This window comes from Photinus pyralis, unplaced genomic scaffold (genome assembly GCF_008802855.1).
Source record: "Photinus pyralis isolate 1611_PpyrPB1 unplaced genomic scaffold, Ppyr1.3 Ppyr1.4_LG2, whole genome shotgun sequence".
NCBI lineage: Eukaryota > Metazoa > Arthropoda > Insecta > Coleoptera > Lampyridae > Photinus > Photinus pyralis.
Genome location: NW_022170403.1, coordinates 19,675,530 through 19,694,910, shown reverse-complemented (window position 1 = coordinate 19,694,910; position 19,381 = coordinate 19,675,530). Strand labels below are relative to the sequence as shown.

General features: G+C 36.7%; 2 protein-coding genes and 1 long non-coding RNA gene across 7 annotated transcripts; 2 read left to right on the top strand and 1 right to left on the bottom strand.

Moving 5' to 3' along the window:
• Window positions 1-30: 30 nt before the first annotated feature.
• LOC116163010 (solute carrier family 22 member 3-like) lies at window positions 31-5,852 on the top strand. 2 transcript variants are annotated; one of them, XM_031476833.1, is made up of 8 exons: window positions 31-593; window positions 3,682-3,889; window positions 3,944-4,182; window positions 4,229-4,421; window positions 4,467-4,821; window positions 4,869-5,093; window positions 5,149-5,416; window positions 5,468-5,852. In XM_031476833.1, the coding sequence occupies exons 2-8, from the start codon at window positions 3,826-3,828 to the stop codon at window positions 5,738-5,740; spliced, it is 1,617 nt and encodes a 538-aa protein (XP_031332693.1). In that variant the 5' UTR covers window positions 31-593; window positions 3,682-3,825; the 3' UTR covers window positions 5,741-5,852. The 2 variants fall into 2 exon arrangements, with proteins under 2 accessions (XP_031332693.1, XP_031332692.1); XM_031476832.1 differs by lacking the exon at window positions 31-593 and having other exon boundaries at window positions 3,438-3,889.
• A 5,870-nt stretch (window positions 5,853-11,722) lies between these two features.
• Window positions 11,723-18,006, top strand: LOC116163009 (solute carrier family 22 member 3-like). Of its 4 annotated transcripts, none has more exons than XM_031476831.1 (8): window positions 11,723-11,835; window positions 16,003-16,081; window positions 16,135-16,367; window positions 16,414-16,612; window positions 16,663-17,017; window positions 17,065-17,295; window positions 17,344-17,620; window positions 17,671-18,006. In XM_031476831.1, the coding sequence occupies exons 2-8, from the start codon at window positions 16,003-16,005 to the stop codon at window positions 17,953-17,955; spliced, it is 1,659 nt and encodes a 552-aa protein (XP_031332691.1). In that variant the 5' UTR covers window positions 11,723-11,835; the 3' UTR covers window positions 17,956-18,006. The 4 variants fall into 4 exon arrangements, with proteins under 4 accessions (XP_031332691.1, XP_031332689.1, XP_031332688.1 ...); XM_031476829.1 differs by having other exon boundaries at window positions 11,730-11,935; window positions 16,003-16,072; XM_031476828.1 differs by having other exon boundaries at window positions 11,731-11,935.
• Window positions 11,973-12,582, bottom strand: LOC116163011. The gene is made up of 2 exons (XR_004143659.1): window positions 12,379-12,582; window positions 11,973-12,310 (listed from the first exon to the last, which is right to left on the bottom strand). It is a non-coding gene; the product is annotated as an uncharacterized LOC116163011 (long non-coding RNA).
• Window positions 18,007-19,381: the final 1,375 nt, after the last annotated feature.

The window sequence follows — 19,381 nt, the reverse complement described above, 5'->3', positions numbered from 1 at the left end:
CCTAACCACTCTGTTTGTTGCAGGAGAATTTAATATTTGAGCTTAATAGAAGATTAACAAAATACTGGAAATGTCAATAAAAATTTTCAGAAAAGACATTCAGAAATTATTTCGAGAGGATTTCAAAAAGGCCCCGAGGCACTACAAAAGATTTTTAGAAAATTTCAGAAGGGGCGGCATCGAGAAACGTTTGAAAACATTACAATATTTGGAGGTTTAGCAAAGACTTCGAGAATATTACAAGAAAAGAGACTTTAAACGATTTTAAGGATTTGGAGAATCAATCCAAAAAGTTACAGTTGCCTTTACTCTAAGCGCCTGTGATTAAAAATTAAAAAATATCTATAAATAAGAAAGGTGATATTGCGCAACCTGCGCATGCGCACCTTAATCTTTGAGATTGTTCTTAGCACAGGTGCCAGAGCTATAAGCTACCGAATTCAAAAAGTTAAGGCCTCGGACGAACGGATGGACAAAGAAAGTGGCTGCAATATAAATATAGACAATGACAGACTGACACCAATACCAAGTCTGTAAGAGGTGTAGTTCCGGAGGCTTTGTGACTCAGACAGACAGACAGATATGTCAGGAAGGTAAAAGTGCACTTTTCATTTTTTGAAAGTCAAAGTGCACTAAAAATAATAAATAGGTAGTTAAATAAGTGTAAATGGTATAATATGTAAACTATCAACCACCGTTTCTACTTTTCTACACTGCGGATTCCTTTAACCTTGTTTCAGGTTCCTCTCAATTTATTAGTTCCAATTTAATTTATTTGGGGGAAAAGTTACCAATGTGCCACAATATGGAACTGTCCCAAAAATTACCAATGTGACCTAAGGTTTGCAGTTAAAATTAATTGTTTTTAACCTTTTTACCTATTGCCGTTTTGTTTATAATTTTATTGCCAACTCGTATAAAAAAATTAGGTCCACACCTTGATTAATAAATTGGTTTTTCAAGGTAACTAGCTACTCCAAAAAATAGCGCAACTGTATGTATGCACCTTGAACTCCAACACCTTCGTAATTCGTGGTACCAATACGAGAATACGAGCACCTTAATCCGATAGATCAAAGACCCGCAAATATTCACGTGCGTAAAAAAGTAATCGGACTGTTCATGTTGAAAATTATATCAGCCGTCCATTAGTTTTCGCTATCCGACGAAGTTGCATAAAAACGCTTCTTATTATTGGTTTTTTCGAAAGAGCTGCTACCATTGAATGTATAAAGTACCAATGACAATAAATTCGTCGAAAAATAGTAGCACAAATCTTCGATTCCACGGGTAATGAATTTTTTATATACGGTAGTTATACGACTTTCGGTTCGAACTTTTAATTAACCATGAAATTTTGCGCGACCTTCAAAATGGCGTACACAACTCACAACATTCCCCTTGAAAGCTTGGCGAAGAATTTCGTTTTACGCGATCTATAAATTTTCGCGCTCACGATACGTAGGTTTGCCTAGAAGTCTGGCTAAGGATTCAATACGTGATCGAAAAGATGCAGCGCTCGAGCTGCATAGATTCCCTTCGAAAGGTTAAGAATGCCGCTCTCCCGCCAGATTTTCACTTAAGTACTCGCCGAATCTCAAATACGAAATGGACCCATCGCAAACTAAGCGTTAACTCTGTTTTTAGCGTATTTTTCTCAAAGAGAAAAATCGAAATTGGCTGCACTTTGTCGTCCGTCCGTCCGTCCGCCACACGTACTCCTTCTACACCACAGAATCAATTTGGGTAATATAGGGCTCATTTGAATGGGCTTGCTAGCATTATCGGTTCCCATATGACTAGTTTGACATTTGTCAATAATTGATTGATGTGGTGGTGGTCGAGGTTTGTATTTTACCGACTAAATTTGGGTTGTCGCATTTTTATTAATTGACAGTTTTTCTCGTCTAATTGCTAGGCAACAGATTTTCATTACCTAAACAACCCAAATTTAGTCGGTAAAATATAAACCTCTTGTGCAATTATAAGTGAAAATATTTAACTGAAACTTTATATGTAAACACTACGAATATAAGTAAAATTAGCGACGTTTTCAAAATGTTGTTTTGCGCATGCAAATTATGAAAGCATCTAAATGAAATTTTATACATAGGCATTTGGCATAAAGACAAATATAACACACTTGCAAAAGTTGGTTTATGCCAACTTCCTTATTTACGGAAGCATTTAAATGAAATTTAATACATAGGCAGTTGGAATACAAGCAAATCTAACACTAGTTTTAAAATTTGGTTTTGCGCATGCGCAATGGCAACTTCATTATTTATGAAAGCAGTTAAATGAAATATTATATGTAAGTATTTTGAATGAATAATACTGTTACGCATGCTGTATGTTTTATTTATGAAGATATTTATTGAAATTTCTAAAGTAGACAATGCACAATGCTATTTACGAAAGCATTTAAAAAAGTTTCATATGTAGGCACTTCGAATAAATACGCTCTCGTCATTTCTGTTTGCATAATGATTTTTTAACTTGTTTATACATGCGAAGGTATAGGAGAAAATACTTCTCTCATTCTCTGGCAAGACGGTTTTTTAGAACCAGCAACACTGAGCGTTTCAACTCTAATCTGCTGAACACTCGTTTCTTATCTTAACGCGCTTTATTTTCTCGAATATTTCCTATACCAGCAATCTGTAAAGCCTAAAGCGACCACTTGTTGCACAATCCAAAAATGATTTCATTGCGAATGTGAACATCATCCTCACAACCGTGGTGCAAATAACAGTGACCTAGCTTGTACGTTCAGGCAATGAGGCTACCAGGCATTATTTGAAACAATAAACCCATTGATAAATGTGGGAAGAGAAGAGAGCGATCATTTTTATTACAATCGACAAAATAAAAACTTAAAACTACCACGAACAATATTCGTTTGGGGGAATTTCTTACATTACTTATTTCATCTGTTACTGTTGTTAATAAGTCCGATTTCCAGTTATTGTTTTAAATACTATTATGCATTTTTTATCATTTTCGTGGATAACAAAATTGAAAGTTAACAATAGTGCCGACGTAATTTGAAACAGATAAGTCAGAAGCTCTCTTAATATAATATATCATCCCTAAATGCCTCGCAATGCAGAGACAGAAGAAACATTGGTAAACTACTAAAAATTGCTATTGTTACCCACTATAGCAACTAATTTAGAAATAAATGGACTCCTTATAAACGAAGACCTAAAAGGATAAACAATATACTATTAAAATTAATATTACAAAAAAACATATTTTGACATTTTACTGAAAAAGCAAAATTTAGCAACGGCAACGAATTGTAGAAACATAATTTTGAAACTACTTTTCTGTATAGTATTTACTACATGTTGCCGGATAAGTTATTAAATAATCAGTAACCACTAACGTTATCAGCGTCGTATTATAACAATAAAAAGTTTGATAAGTATTAAGCTAACTAAAAATATAAATGAAGGGTTTATTTTGTAATCAGTGCTCTGCGGAGGTACTGGTAACGTATAGGTGGTAGATGTTAAAACATGACCCAATTTTTGAGGATATTCGAATGAATCACGTGATGTGGGGCAGAGAAATTTACGCTTTTTATCGACAGAAGCAATCCTTCTAATTCCAAAATTGGCAATTGTGTCCTAACATAAGAAAATCATCGATAAATAAGTTAATTTTTAATTTTAGAACTGGATTTAATTATCAAAACCCTGTTCTATAATCAAATTGTTTACGTGTATTGATTGGCAATTTACCTCGGAAATTGATAAACAAAAGTTTCCGATTATGATATCCCTCATGCTACACACGAATTAAAGCCCGTTAGTTAGAATGTTGTGCAAACCAAAATCTCGGAGAAGAAAGCGAAGGGATGACGCGGATGATGATGAGGATGGTAATCAATCATATGTTAACTTAAATCATTTGATTATATCTGTGTGTTTTGTAGAATCTAATGAGGCGTTTGCCGACGTTATACAACAAAGTGTCGGAGGGTTTGGGAGATGGCAGTTACAAACTTTCGCGTTGCTTTGTCTTATTGGATTACCAAATACATGGACCGAGATGAGTATATCGCTATTAGGTCATTCGCCCGAATTTTGGTGCAAACCTCCCGAATCGTATCAGAATATGTCTGCAACACAATGGAAAAGCTTAATTAGCTTAACTGCGGAAAACTCACACAAGGTAAAATATCATCTTACCAACTTCAACATTATGTGTTCCGTTCCAGGGATCGAGCGGGTCGTGCATGATACTGGATATATTAAATGAAAATGTTACGTCATTGATCCCATGCGAATGGGGTTATGAATACAATCGAGAGTACGTGAAATCTAATATGATAACCGAATGGGACTTTGTGTGTGATCGACAGTATTTAGTGTACATTTTTCGAGCGTTAACCATGGTCAGTTTAAGCTTGGGTAAGTTTTACTCGCTAACGTCTGGTGTCTAATCACCCAGTTTAGGTGGATTCGTTTTTGGTTTTGCCGCAGATAGGTTTGGACGTAGCAGGGCTTTGCTACTGGCAATCATTTGCCGGTCGATATTTGGCATCGTGTCGACCGCAGCACGAGACTTCCACTTATTCTTCTTCCTCAGATTCTGCTTAGCTTTCTTTGATCGTGGTGCATTGATTATTGGATTGGTTATGTGCGTGGAATTAGTCGCGGGGAAATGGAAAACTATAATACCAATTTTATACGAACTTCCTCTGGCGTTCGGTTTAATTATCATGTCGATAATGACGAATTTTATACGTGATTGGAGAATAGCTCAAGCGGCTTTATATTTCATGTCCGCCATATGCATAATTTGTCATCGGTAAGATCGGCTTTTGATTACTGAAGTTGGTCAACTTGTGTTTGTAGAATTGTTCCGGAATCGCCAAAATGGCTACTGACAGTTGGAAGAGATGCCGAGGCATCAAAAATATTAGAAAAAGCTGGCGAACTGAACGGTGTGGACCCAATGGTAGTGAGATCAATGGTGGAAAGTTTTTGTGTTTTCTCTGAGGACCAAAGGACACCCAATTTTACTGCTCTCTGCACTAATACCTACTTGCGAAAACGCTTGGCGCTGGGATGTCTAAATGGGTACCATATTCGTTTTAAGTGCACAACAGTTTTGATTGTATTTGTATTTTTTCAGATTAATAATCTTTACAGTTATGTATGGACAATCTCAGCATTTCGGGGAACTAAGTTCTAACCCATACCTTAATATTTGCCTGCAAGGTGTATTGGCATTGATAGGAATAATGTTAAGTTGCATCCTAGTAGTGGTACTTAATCGAAAATTGGCAATTATGATAGCTTCGGGTTGCTGTGGAGTGTTTACGTTAGCACTGTTGGCAATACCACGTGACATGCATCAAGTACGGGGTGCAATTGGCGGAATTGCCTTCGTTGCTTCAATAGTAAGTTTGTACCAACCGATGAGTCGTATATGTGTAACGAGGAAATTTAAGGTGTGCATCGCTCCTATTCAACCTCTGGTTGCCGAACTGTTTCCGACAGTCATACGAAATTCTGGATATGGAATATTTTCGATATTTATGAGCATCGGTGCGCTTATAGCCCCTTCTATTATTTCAATTGGCGATGTCGTTTGGTATCTCCCATTAGTAATTTTGGGCGTGATATCGCTCATGGAAGCTGTTATTATAGTATTCTTACCTGAGAATCCTAAACAAGCATTGCCACAAACTGTAGAAGAGATTGAAATGTATTCGTTTGTTTAGTTGTAGTACCTTTAATAGCACCTTCATAGAAGAATACTAGAAATATTATATGATTACTTGATAATTTTCTATTTGTACCTATAGTATCAACTAATACACATTATTAAAATCACGCAGATGTATATAATTTTATCAGAGTTAAAGGATACTTAAATAATAAGGCTAATTATAGACGCACCCGATGGAAAAATTGGCGTATAACATTTGACAGCCGAACCTAAAGAAAAAGTACATTTCAAGTAAATGAAATGCAAATGGCGGTACTTCGATGACAGAACACATGCAGTTATATCCTCACTACGGAGTTAAAGGTGAATCCGTTCACTAATTACTCCAGAATCCCCAATTTAATGAATCCAATTGCCAACGATTAATAAAACATGGATGATGGCAATTAAAATTCCATGCGTTCTCAACTAACGCCTCAGCTGTTGCTTTTAATGAAGTGTAACTTGATACGGTTCTCGATAGGAAAGAAGGAAGATGAAGGTCGACATTTAAAATTCATTGAGCCATTCATTCAAAAGTTACGAGGATCTTTCAACAAGTCAATATTGGCTGCTTCGTAATGGAAAAAACTAGAAATACAAAAATTGAAATTCTGAAATTTCTCCCCCAAAACAACACACCCCTTTAAATCCAAGCGAATCGATTCATCCATCCATGTTAAACACCAAGGGAAAACCAACAACCCTTCTTCCCCAAAACGTCAAACCAAAACGTATTGCACAAACACAATGCTTTACTAACTACCATAAACTACTACCTAACGAAAAAGTTTTGGGTAAAGAAAATTACCCCCAAGTGCTGCCCAAGGGTCAAGGTAATCGAAAAACTTCCCTCTCCCTATAATTGAAGGCCACAAAAAACCATTCCCCTACGTAATCCCATACAAACCTCATCCCTGGTACTGGTACGAAAAATGGAAAAATCCACCCAACATAAAAAAGAAGAACACAGTAGAAGGGAAAAATAGAGAAGCGTATAGAAAAAGAAGAGGAAATTGATCGGAAAAAATCCCCTAGCCGATCTTGTTGCTACGATTTGGAGGCCATCCCCTGTGCCCAACCAAACCCTCCGAAGAATAATAATAATAATAAGAAGAAGAAGAAGAAGAAAGAAAGAGATATGGGACATAAATAAATATTGAAGTCAAATTCGGTAAAAGAATACGTCAAAATCTAAAGCCGTTAACAAATGAACAATCCGGCCAAATTAAACACCTAAATATGGCCATCGAGTTCAATGTAAGGTTTTAGATCTTAAACATAAGTGCCAGAAGATTTTCTCTTAAATTCGGTTCATTATAGGTTAAATACCCAATTTTATGCCTGAACGTAAAGGGCCCTAAGAATCTGGGGGCCAATTTCGCAGAGTAATCTTTAGGGGCATCAGACAAGGTTTTATTCTAGCGCCAGACCAGATCTCCTATCTCATAGTGCACATGCCTTCGTCGTAAGTTATAATGTCGTTTGTTTTGGTTATGGGTGTCTTTAATGCGTGCAATGATTTTGTCGTACAGTCCTTGTTGTTGGCCTAACCGTTGCTCTACGTCAATCAGTTCATTGTCAGTCAATTCAGTGTCGTAGCTTTCGAAGAGCGCAGGTTATCGAAGCTTAATAAACCAATGTTTGTGATTGTTCTTAACGTAAATAGCGATTAAATGTTTTACCACACGATTCACGCTCTCCGCAGGATAGCCCATGGACGATAAAAAGGAGTAAACCGGACTTTTACACGGTAGCGTTCACAAAAATACAAGAAAAGTTGTCTGCGCATTTGTACACCATTGTCACAAATAATTGACAGAGTTTTGGCATTCGCCGTTCTGACAGGAAAAAGAAGAACCAATTTACTCATAAATCGCTAACAATCAATAAATGAGTTTCCATTTCTCATAGTCATGAAATTGTAAAGCGGACTTAATATATTTGTACAGCAATGAATCTTTCACTCTCCAATCAGAATATTTATGAGGGCTTTGTTCCAATCTTTCGAACATACCAAGGTATCGAGGGTCTTTAGTGGTTCGGAAATTTTTAAGATCCACTATGACATCCGATGAATGTATAACCTCCACTACTGGTACAGTACGTCACAAAAGATCGGGGGCTACATTATATTTGCCCTTACTTACGATGGACAAGAGTAAAAGTATGGGTTTTAATGCAGAATTCAACGCGCTAAACGTCCTTGAGGCTCTTTAAGAGAATGTAACCATAGCAAGGAGTGATGGTCAGTTATGACTGTGAAGGGAACTCCTTTAAGATACTGTCAAAGTTGTTCTACCGTCCAAATGATTGCTAAGCACTCGCGTTCTGTCGTGCTATAATTTTGTTCCGGATAAATAACAAACTACTCGTTATCCATCTGGAAAAGTTTGGTTAAAACTGATCCTAGCCCATATACAGAAGCATCGGTCTGGGTAATTGAGTACCGGTACAGTAGATAAAAGTTCTTTTAATTTTACGAAAGGTTCTTCAGATGCCCATTCAAATTTAGTTTGTTTAGTTTAGGTGCCAGAACTGTAGAAAAGTCAGGAGTGAACCTACGATACCAAACGCAAGTTCCTAAGAAAGTCGTGTATCTTGAACATTAGTCGGAGTTAAAATATCTAAAATCGCCTTGATTTTATTAGGGTCTGGATGTAAACCAATAGAATCAACAATATAAGTTGAAGAACACCTGGTGGTGATGTTGTCCCTAGATGAACTTCACCCTTTAGATCAACATCTAATAAAGACATTATTATTATGGTCGGTGTTTCTTGTGAGAACTCAGGTCTAGCCTGGTTAACTAATCGCACGGATTAAAATCAAGTAACGATTAGTGTCTGTGTCTGTGTCTGGTGAAGTTATGTAGGGTTCTAAAAAAAAAAATAAAATAAAAAATAAAATAAATATTCATACACTCACATTGGAAATCTAGGGATAGTATGTAATTCATACTTACCAACATAGTTTATTGTGTAAGTGTTTCTTTGGCTTTGCGTTTGGGTTGAATACGAGTGGGTTGTGATAACGTGGTGTGTTTCTGTGAATAAGGAGTTTTGTGTTTTTTAACTGTACTAGGACGTGTAACTTTATTGGGTGGACCTGTCTTTGTAGTGCAAGTTGCGTTACTTGTATTTATGGTGTTTCTTTGTTCTTGAGGTTGTATTTGTGTTGTTGCTTGGATTATTGGTGGAGACATTACGGTATTTTGTGAGCCTCTAGTGCTGTTAAGGTTGCTGCGTTTGGGTTGAGTACGAGTGGGTTGTGATAACGTGGTGTGTTTCTGAGAAGAAAGAGTATTGTGTTTTTTAGCTGTGCTAGGCCGTGTAACTTTATTGGGTGAGGGCGTCTTTGTAGTGCGTGTTGCGTTACTTGTATTTATTGCGTTTGTTTGTTCAGGAAGTTGTGTTTGTGTGGTTGGTTGAGTTAAGGGTGGAGATATTACAGTATGTTGTGTGTCATGTTGTGAGTCTAAAGTGCTGTTTAGGCTTTTGCGTTTGGGTTGAATACTAATGGGTTGTGATAATGTGGTTTGCTTCAGAGGTGAATCTCTGATTGTAGTATATATTGTATCATTTGTTGTACTTGTTTGCTCGGTAAGTTGTATTTGTGTGTTTGTTTGGGTTAGAGGTGGAGATATTACAGTATGTTGTGTACCGTGTTGTGAGGGAGTGCTGTTGTTTACATGTATACGTTGTGGATCATTTGTGTATGTAGTATCTTGTGTTATGTTTAGAAATTTACGAACAATATGGCATGTGTTGATAATGACTGCTTTTTGTAAATTTTTGTATGTGTTTTTGTCTAAACCTAATAGTTGTAAATTGTGGTGTATTGTCTTTGGTATAACTCCGGTAGCACTAAGAATAATGGGAACTATAACAGTAGATTTCATTCTCCATTGCGTCTTAAGCTCGATGGCTATATCGGTGTATTTGCGGTGTTTTTCTGCATGTGTTTTAGTTAAGTTGTTAGTGTTGGGTATGGCAGTGTCTATAATACAAATGGATTTTTGTGTTTTATCTATAAGTGTAATATCTGGTCTATTATTGTGGATAGTTTTGTCTGTGAGTAGTGTCCTGTCCCAATATAACTTGTGTGTGTTGTTTTCAAGTATGATCTGTGGCGTGTATTTGTAATATGGTGTCTTATCTGTTATGAGATTGTGTTTAAGAGCTAATTTTTGATGTATGATTTTAGCTACCTGATCGTGTCGATGTTTGTATTCAGTTTGTGCAAGTCGTGTGCATGCCGATATTATATGTTGGATTGTTTCTGATGTTCGTGAACAGAGTCGACAAGAATCGTTTGTCACTGTTTTGTCTTTATGTATGTGTTTTTTATAGTTGCGTGTATTAATGACCTGGTCTTGTATTGCTAACATGAAACCCTCAGTCTCCGGGAAGATATCACATTCAGACAACCAAGTGGGCGTTGCTATAGAATCAACACAATCCTGACTAACCTCTTGTGGAAATCGTCCATGTAACAGCTTTTGGTTCCATGTCTGTATGTTATTTGTGATGTATGTAAGTTTGGATGGACGTGGGAGTATATTAGTTTCGTGTAGGTTAAGTGGTGTGTAAGATTTGTCTGCATATGTTACTGTTTTGTGTAGGACTGAAGTATCTGTTTTGTTATAAAAGTATTGTCGCAAATTGTGTATTTGTGTTTGGTGCAATAGTTTTATATCTGTAAGTCCTCTACCTCCTTCCGAACGAGGAAGGTAAAGTCGTATAGTAGAGGAGTGAGGGTGATGTATATGGTGTTTTGTTAATAGTGTACGTGTGTTTCTCTGTATTTGTTCTAAATCTGTATTTGTCCAACGTATAATCCCAAAAGAGTTTATAAGTTCTGAACGACAAAAATTACATTTGGTATGAGGTATTATCACTACATCGACTAGGTAAACTAAAACGTTAGGTTGCAATTCAGGTCCTAAAATGGTGGCGATTATGCGCTGAAAAGTTGCAGGGGTATTAGTCAAGCCAAAAGACCACGACGAGGCAAAGTAAAATCTCTGCAGGGGCGTGATTCCTCAGCAACTTCGATACTAAGATACTTGTCATCTCTCAATTGGTCTAGGATGATGCTGATATAAGGCAAAGGAAAAGCGTCGCGCTCAGTTAACGAATTGAATTTACGGTAGTCTATACAAAATCGGTAGGTTTTATCTTTCTTGGGAATCAGACAGACAGGCGAAGCTCATCCGCTGTTCGATGGTTCGATAATTCGCTCCCTAAGCATCTCGTCGATATGGCTGTTGATCATCTTTTGTTTAATTGGATTGACTGGATAGTAACGTTGCTTAATGGGGGTAGTACCCTCCACCAGGCGTATCTCATGTTTACCTACTGGGGTCAAACCTAACTAAAGTTTTTGAAACTCAGCCCCAATTCTGTAATCAAAATCATTCAGCTGAGGCAAAAGAGTATGTCTCCACGCATATTGCACATGTTATATTATGCAATTTTGCGAAAAAATGGACAGCTAAGAGCTAACGATCCGTTAAATGCGCATCGAAAAATATTCTTTGCTCTAGATTCAAAGCTCCAGTCTGATTGGCCAACTGAGTTACTGAACTATATCGCCGCTTGTAAAGTGGTGGTATTTTGATATTGATACAAATTGTTCTGGTTTCAAAAATTTGATGTTGAACCAATGTAATCATTGATTACAACTATAGCCCTTGAAATTAAATCTGAAACAAATCTATCACATAGGCGGTTATCTATTAGATTAGTTTAACTGAAACATCAAACTCAAGCTCCACGTACAGGTAGGTAAGTGTTGCTAAGAATTTTGGTTTTGGGTTTGATGGCTGCTTGAGGTACCATACGGTAAGCATTGTTTTTCTAACTTTACCCATTAAAACCAAAACCACAACACACATATAGGTTTTTAGATCAAAGAAAATTTTCCACGCTGATACAAAAGCGTTGTTAAATTCCAACTGAATGATAAAGGTTAAAAGGTTACTTCTATGATAACGTCAGTTACGAGTTACATTTCCAAAGAAACCAGAACAATTTTGTAACCTTATCCTTAAACATATCGGATTTTACCATTCGATTGCAACAAATAAACAGTTATTTAGTTAATGTAGGTATATGTGAAAGATTGTGCGTTACGTTTAACAAATTGGTGTTAATTTTAAGAATGTAGTTTGTTGCAATCACGGCTAAGTAAATATCATATCAAGGTAAATGTTTTATATTATTTGTAATAATAACGAGATCTTTACACATGTTGCTTCTATTTTTAATGACCCCAGAGTATGATGGGTCTGTCAATTTTTATTTGACAAAACTATTTAGTAATTACATAGGAATAGTACTAAGAATAGTAGGTACTTTTAATTTGCTTAGGTCTCCCGACGCAACTATAACATGCCTTTTACATCTTATCTCGTCGTGAGGCCCTTGTCAATTGCATTTCACCAGATAGTTTTTTTAATTTTAAATCATCGTTCGTAACAAGTTCTTTAATGTTCACTTATCAATAGTAATGGTACGTTGTCTTGACAACACGGTAAATATACACTGTGTCCAAGATAAGGATGTCTATCATGGGATCTCTGAAACCGTAGAAAATACGACGATGGTCAAATTGGAGAACAGATTAAAGAGTTATTATCATACATACCGGAAAATTCCGATTACTTCCGCAGATATGTCATAAAAACCGAAATTTGCCAATTTCGTTTTTATCTTTTTGGATCTTAGTTGAACAAAAACAAAAAAATCAGAAACACATTCTCCTTGCGCCCTTTTGAGCTCTAGAAGACAGCAGACAGCAGCCCGTTTGGCTAGCCACGAACTAGGCAGCCTGGCTGCGGCACGAGCACGAGTCATGTGTGGGATTGATGACCGCAGCTTAGCTGCCGCAGCCAGGCTGCCTAGTGCGTTACTGTCGGCTGTTTATAAATAGATGTTCTTGCCAAAGCAATGTCGTAGAATTTTTCAGCGTTAGGTACATTCGTAATATCGTGCTATTCCTGCATCGCTTAGTCTACAAGCTAAGGGACATTCTTAAAGTTTCTAGAATTTATGAATTTCCTTTAAATCTCTCCTTTTACAAATCGATCGCGATATCAGGAACAGAATGTCGTAGACCTTTAGACGTTTCAGCATGTACAATCTAGCTATTCTTGTCACTTAACCTGCAATTTACTGACCTACCACATCAAAAATGCGGTTAAGTGTAGTGGTGGCACATCAGAGACTTTTTTTAACTATTTGCATATGCATCGGGATAACTTGGAACTAAACGTAAACAATAGTCCCTTGTATGGAAAAAACAAATATAAATTGTGCACAACTCTTGTGCATTTTTAAAAACCGAAATAGCTTAGTAAATGGTTGGGTTATAAAGAGATATCTCAAACTTTTAAAGACTGCCTGATATACATTCAAAATCATACGACTCTCCATTCTGCAGATTTTGCCTTTGAGAGTACTTTCCTCCGGCAAACCGTTTTCGATATATTCACTCTTAAACTTTTGACATCACCAATAGATATATTTCTTCCAGACGTCTCAATCGGCCTTTGTGAGTACCCTCTTCCGACAATCCCTTCTTGAGGTATAATAAGGGAATATTCCCGATCACGATAAGAAGTCGAGGAGGAGGGCTATGGTTGGTAGAAATTAATTCATTTCGTTGAGACCTTTCATTAGAGTACCATGAAGGATAAAACTAGTTCCACTCCTCACAAACCTACAACAATGCGCACCCATAAAAAATCTCCGAAATGACTACTTTTTAAAATGAGTCTTAGATAATCTGACATACTCTAATACTTCTAATACGAGTATTTTGCCTGGTACTCGTATTATGTTTATGAACATCTGTCTGGGTGTGGAATGTGCTTTGTTTGTCTCTTTCAAATAAAATGCGCCCAAGAATATATACCTCTGGCAGGGTTAATACCTTCAGGAATTTAAAAGAGTCGCTGCAGTTATTTCGGGAGGGAATAGTATCCAGTATCCTTAGCTCTTCTCTGTAGGGCAAATACGTCTTTTGATGATGCGCAGTTGCCCCAGATTATAATACTATAGTACATTATTGAGTGAACCAAAGAGTAGTAAGTGGTTATTAGAGTCTCTTTCGACACATTATTGACTAATTGTCTAAAGATATATTACAGGTTGTATCAAATTTTGTGTTAAGTACAGAGATCTCGCTTATTAACATAGATTGAGAGTTGGTTAAATGGACAAAAATGATCCTTAAGTTATGCCTAAATAAAATCAAAAAACAAATTTTACCGAGTCGAGATGCGACAAGGACACTGTGAATGTTGAAGACTCACTTTTGGCAGTGCGTATTATATAATATGCCCATTTGAATTTTATGCTATTCGGTTCATAACTCACGGAGATGTCAAAAGGGCCTTCCTTTTTTTATCCTACATTCGCATTCGCAAATCTACAAATTTGACAAAGAACCCACATGCAAAATTTCATCATAACTTGTCCACTCGTTTTCGAGTCAACGTGCTAACGGACGGACAGACGGACATCATACACTTCATATACCTACTTCAACAATGAAACACTTTGTATATTAGATTTAAATGAAAGCCACCCACACCTGTGGAATAGTCCCATCCTATCTAACTGAGCAACGAAAACTACAATATGCCCTAATTTATTAACACCCTGTGTCTTCAACCTTCCCTTAACAAATGACCCTGACGTCAAAACAGGATAAAAATTAATGAAGGTAAAGGAATTTTCGTAATCCGCTATTCCTATAAACGTAATTGAAGCGACACTCTCAATGAAACTTCTTCGCACATGCGAAAGCATTACGTATATGCTATCTCTACATATCTCTAAATAAGTATTGTTTATGCACACATAAATGTTCGGAACAGGGCTACATGATGTGGGGTCGACTACATCTGGCCGCCGCGCCATTCCGAGCGTGTTATATTAACGCGGTGATTTTTCAGTTTTTTCCTATCTTCTTATACAGATTTGATCCGATTGTTTTCAAATTGGTGTCATCGGAAAGATCTTGTAAACGCGCAAAACTGCTACAGTTCGAGCTATGAGAAGTGTCCCAAATTGAGAACTATTTTGTGGAGGATTTTTATCAAAATGCGAATTACTGGTGAACAGAACGTCGAAAGAGGGTATCGACAAAGGGAATGTGGTAGGTTTCGACAAGATCTTATTGATGGTGGAGTCAAAATTGGCTAATACTGATTTTCCACACAAAAATGCGCTGTCCCATCGATCTCACACGAAGACTTTTGTAATTTAAAACATTACTGGTTTACCTACAGTTGCAACATCATACAAACAGAAAGCAAAACATCGTTTATTGGCAGATGAGCTGAATTACTTGTATACGAATATGTCGTGTTCTTTTGTCGTTTATACAAGAAATCGCAACCTACACAAGAAACGCTGTAAGAAAATATAGAGATCATACTCGCACTGTCTTTTCGTTATAGGTACGTTTGAAAACTTAGCTTAGACTTTCCTGTTTTTGGTTTACAATACATTGTATTTACTCTATGGTTTAGCTTAATTTTTATAAATATACAGTGTGAATCTACCTGTCTGCCAACAGAAATTCTTTTTGAGTAGGTAAATTTTATTTTATAGGGCGGATGAATATAAATATCTTTGTGGCTAACAGTTGGCAAAAAATACTCTTTAGTAATTTGTGCGAGTGCGGATCTTTATTACCTGTTTAATTAGAGCGTTGTGATACGAGACCAATAGCACCTCACCTAACTAGATATGGGTTATTACTGATTAAATTGGCTTTGCGGTAAATTAGTTTAAATTAAATGTGATTACCTCTGCAGTTTTTGTCAATCAACCTCCTTAAAAATTGGGACAACAATACGCTTGCCGTAACACAATTCTGCTTTTGTTAGTAACGGCCCAAAACCAAAATCTATAGTAACGTCTTCAATTTTTTCTCGATTTTTAAAATTAGAAACAAAGAGCACCTGCAAAATTTCCACGGTTTATAATTAGGTCTCGTTAATATTTCCTTTTCATTATTTAGCGAAAAGTTAGTAGAATAAACCGGAAGTAAAGTCATGATAAGTTTAAACGGAAAAATAACTGATTAGCTACGTTGCTTGCGGTTCATTTCTGTAATGTTACGAAGGAAGAATTGTAAAATGGCAGACGCCATGATATTTTTGTTGTTTTCAAGAGCAATTTGATGAACAAATTCCGCTACATTAACACATGATCACCTATAACAGAACTTGTGCTTAAATTTGTTCATTTTCCGCAGATGGCAATCAAGGAGGAAAATGTACACATTCAGAGAGAGAATCAGCCCTCATACGGTGGAGTAGACAGTGGTATCACTGGTTATACATAAGTAAGTGCAAGTACGGTAATCTGATCTATGTTTCATTCGTAGATGAAAACGAAGTTAAAGACTCAGTAGATCTCTTAGAAGCCACCATTGGAGGTTTCGGCCGTTGGCAATGTCAACTATCGATACTGGTATCCATACTGAAAATACCCATCTCTTGGATACAGCTAAGTATTGTATTCTTAGCACCACCCACGGAATTTTGGTGTGCGCCACCAAAGAAATTTGAAGGTCTTTCAACGAGAAAGTGGATTGATTTGATAAGCTCAGGATCAAATGTACGTACGCAAGATACTAACGAAACGCTGTACGTTATCTCTTAAGGTCACAGGAAAATTACACATTTGCGAAATGCCGAATGTCTTGGACTCAAGAAATACCTCCATTGTGCCTTGCCAGTGGGGTTACGAGTACAATACAACTCAAGTTCATTCTAGCATTATAACCGAGTGGGATTTGGTGTGTGACCGGAAAATTTTGGCAGATATTACCCAAACAATACTAATGTTTGGCATTCTCGTTGGTAGGTATTGAACCGTTGCTCACCAGTTTTTTTTTGCAGCAATTTCGTAGGTCTCACTATTTTTGGTCCCGCGGCCGACCGGTATGGACGCAGAAAAACGTTACTGCTTTCAACGTTTTTGCTGGTTGTTTTTGGTATCCTTTCAACTTTATCCCCATTTTATAGTATGTTTATGGTGCTCAGATTTATCTTGGCTGTGGTGTCGAGTGGCGTTATGGTAACATCGTTTGTAGTTTGCGTAGAAATAGTAGCGGGATCCTGGCGAACCACCGTGCCTATATTGCATCAAATACCATTCGGTTTAGGAAACGCAATAATGGCTGTGATGGCTTACTATATCAGAGAGTGGCGTCACCTTCAACTTATCTTGTGCGGAATAAGTGCCCTCTATTTGTGTTATTACTGGTAAAAATTGCATTTGAGAAGAACAAGCTGTACATTGCATCTTATAGGTTAGTTCCAGAATCGCCTCGATGGTTGATGGCAGTTGGAAGAAAAGAAGAAGCGATAGTTATATTAGAAAATGCCGCAAAAATGAACGGTATTGATAAAGCTCTAATTCGAAAAAAAGTAAACGAACTAAATTTTATCGACGACGAATGCATAGATAATAAAATTAGTCTAATGACAGTTTTCAAAACTTCGGAACTGAAACGGCGTTCGATATATCTATGCCTGAAATGGTAATTTCAATGTATTAGTGCTCAAAAAACAATGTAACTGTTTTCTAGGTTTTTCAATGGCGTAGTATTTTATGGTTTTTATCAATACGCAGGCCAACTCAATGATAATATGTATCTAACTATTGGAATCATTGGGTTAATATCGATACCAGGTGGTATTATTGGGGCGATTATTGTGAAAAAGTTAGGTAGAAAAGTAAGCATCGCGGCAGCTAATTACCTTACAGCGGCGTGTATATTTAGCATAATATTTATTCCACAAGGCGTTTATTATCAAGATTGGCCAATAATTTTGTTGGCTGCTGGTGGAATTTTTGGACTTACCGTAAGTGCTTTGACTGACTGTCAAACTAAATCAAACCGTGCGATTTTCAGATTTCATCGCCGGCCCTCCATCTATTTACAGGAGAGCTTTATCCAACCATTATGAGGAACGCAGCTTTAGGACTTAATATTATGCTTACCAAACTGGGAGCAATGATTGCTCCGCTTCTCATAGGATTAAGTTCAATTTCGCCAATCATTCCAATGGCTTCTTTTGCAGCACTCTCGCTTGTCGAAGCGATACTAGTGCATCCTTTACCAGAAACCTTAGACACTATGCTTCCAGAAACAGTTCGCGATATAGAAGATGATACAACTAGTTTAATTTCACACTAATCGTGTGGTATTTTTTAAATTCTTTTGTGTTATAAATGTTTTTTTTGCATACGTTGTTGTTGTTATTTGTACAGCCCTCGTAAGAATAGTATTACCATTTTCCAAAGCGTTTTGTACTACTGTACGTGCTTCGCGCGAATTTTGCAAGTATTTGTTTACTAAGAAATTCTTGCACTTAAAATTGTACAAAAGCTTTATTTACGTATACATATCGTTAGTGCTTCATTAGTGCTTTAGTGCGGATGAAAAAGTTTTGCAGCATCTCCACTCCGCACACCATTTTTTAATTATACCATTGTATGTACAGTGATTGATTATACGTTACCAGTTCCACACAATGATTTTTGCTTTCAAATCACGCTTACTGGTTGTTAAGCTTGGTTCCCGATACCAAAATTTTTAAGGTTTTTTGTCGGAGGATTTTTATTATAACATGTCCTTAGTTTTGTGTTGTTGCGTTGCTTATGACATCATACTCAACTTTTCCGATTGGTGCACCATAAACGTATCGGTCACTACTTACCTTTCCTAAAGAAGAAATGCTTTTTTTTAAAATCCTTATTTCCTTGTGGTTCTCGATTTTAAAACGCATTGCACGTTACCATCATGTTTGATTTTGGTTTGCATCTGGATAAAAGACAACTATAAAACCATCAAAAAGTTAGCACTAATAATATCATCACCAATGAACAGTACCAACTTAACGAGGGATCCAATCCAACGCGATTAAATTTTAACCGTGTGTAAGGGTTTCGTGCACGATCTGGAGCCGGCATGTTTAGGAATTTCATGCTCATTTTTTTTAATTGTGCAGTCAAGGGATGAAACTACGTACGTGTAGAACCACCAGACCTCGAATTAAACGTATTCAGGAAATTTTTGTACCTACTTAGTTAATAATAATCTATTCCAATTTCATTCATATGTATATTAATAATTAAAGTGTTGAAAATGATGCCCACCTGAATTCCATATTATGTACCCCTCAGTGTCTCCTTAGAAACTATATCGTTGTGATAGATCCCTCTTAAGTTTGTTGCTTGCTATCTGGTTGTAGGGCTTTTGCAAGTATTTTAAAATTACGACTGTGAACAAAATACAGGGTACAAGAAAAGTAAACCTGATAATTTCAGCCATTCTAATGAGCTATCATAAAGGTCGGTCACTGTATCCAAAGAGGTAGCAAATGAACTCAAATATTGTTTCGATACAAATTCGACGTGTTCGAGAATTTTATTGTTAATTTGCTGAAAATTGATTAGTATGTGGTGTAAATTTTGGTTGGACACCTGTATTGTCACTATCGTAAAAAATATCCGCATTTATCAAATTTAAAGCACTTTTAACATCTTTGATAATAACGTACAGGGATATCTCTGCGAATCCCAAGAGATACCGCTACATCTTCGTCGCGAGCAACTTCTAC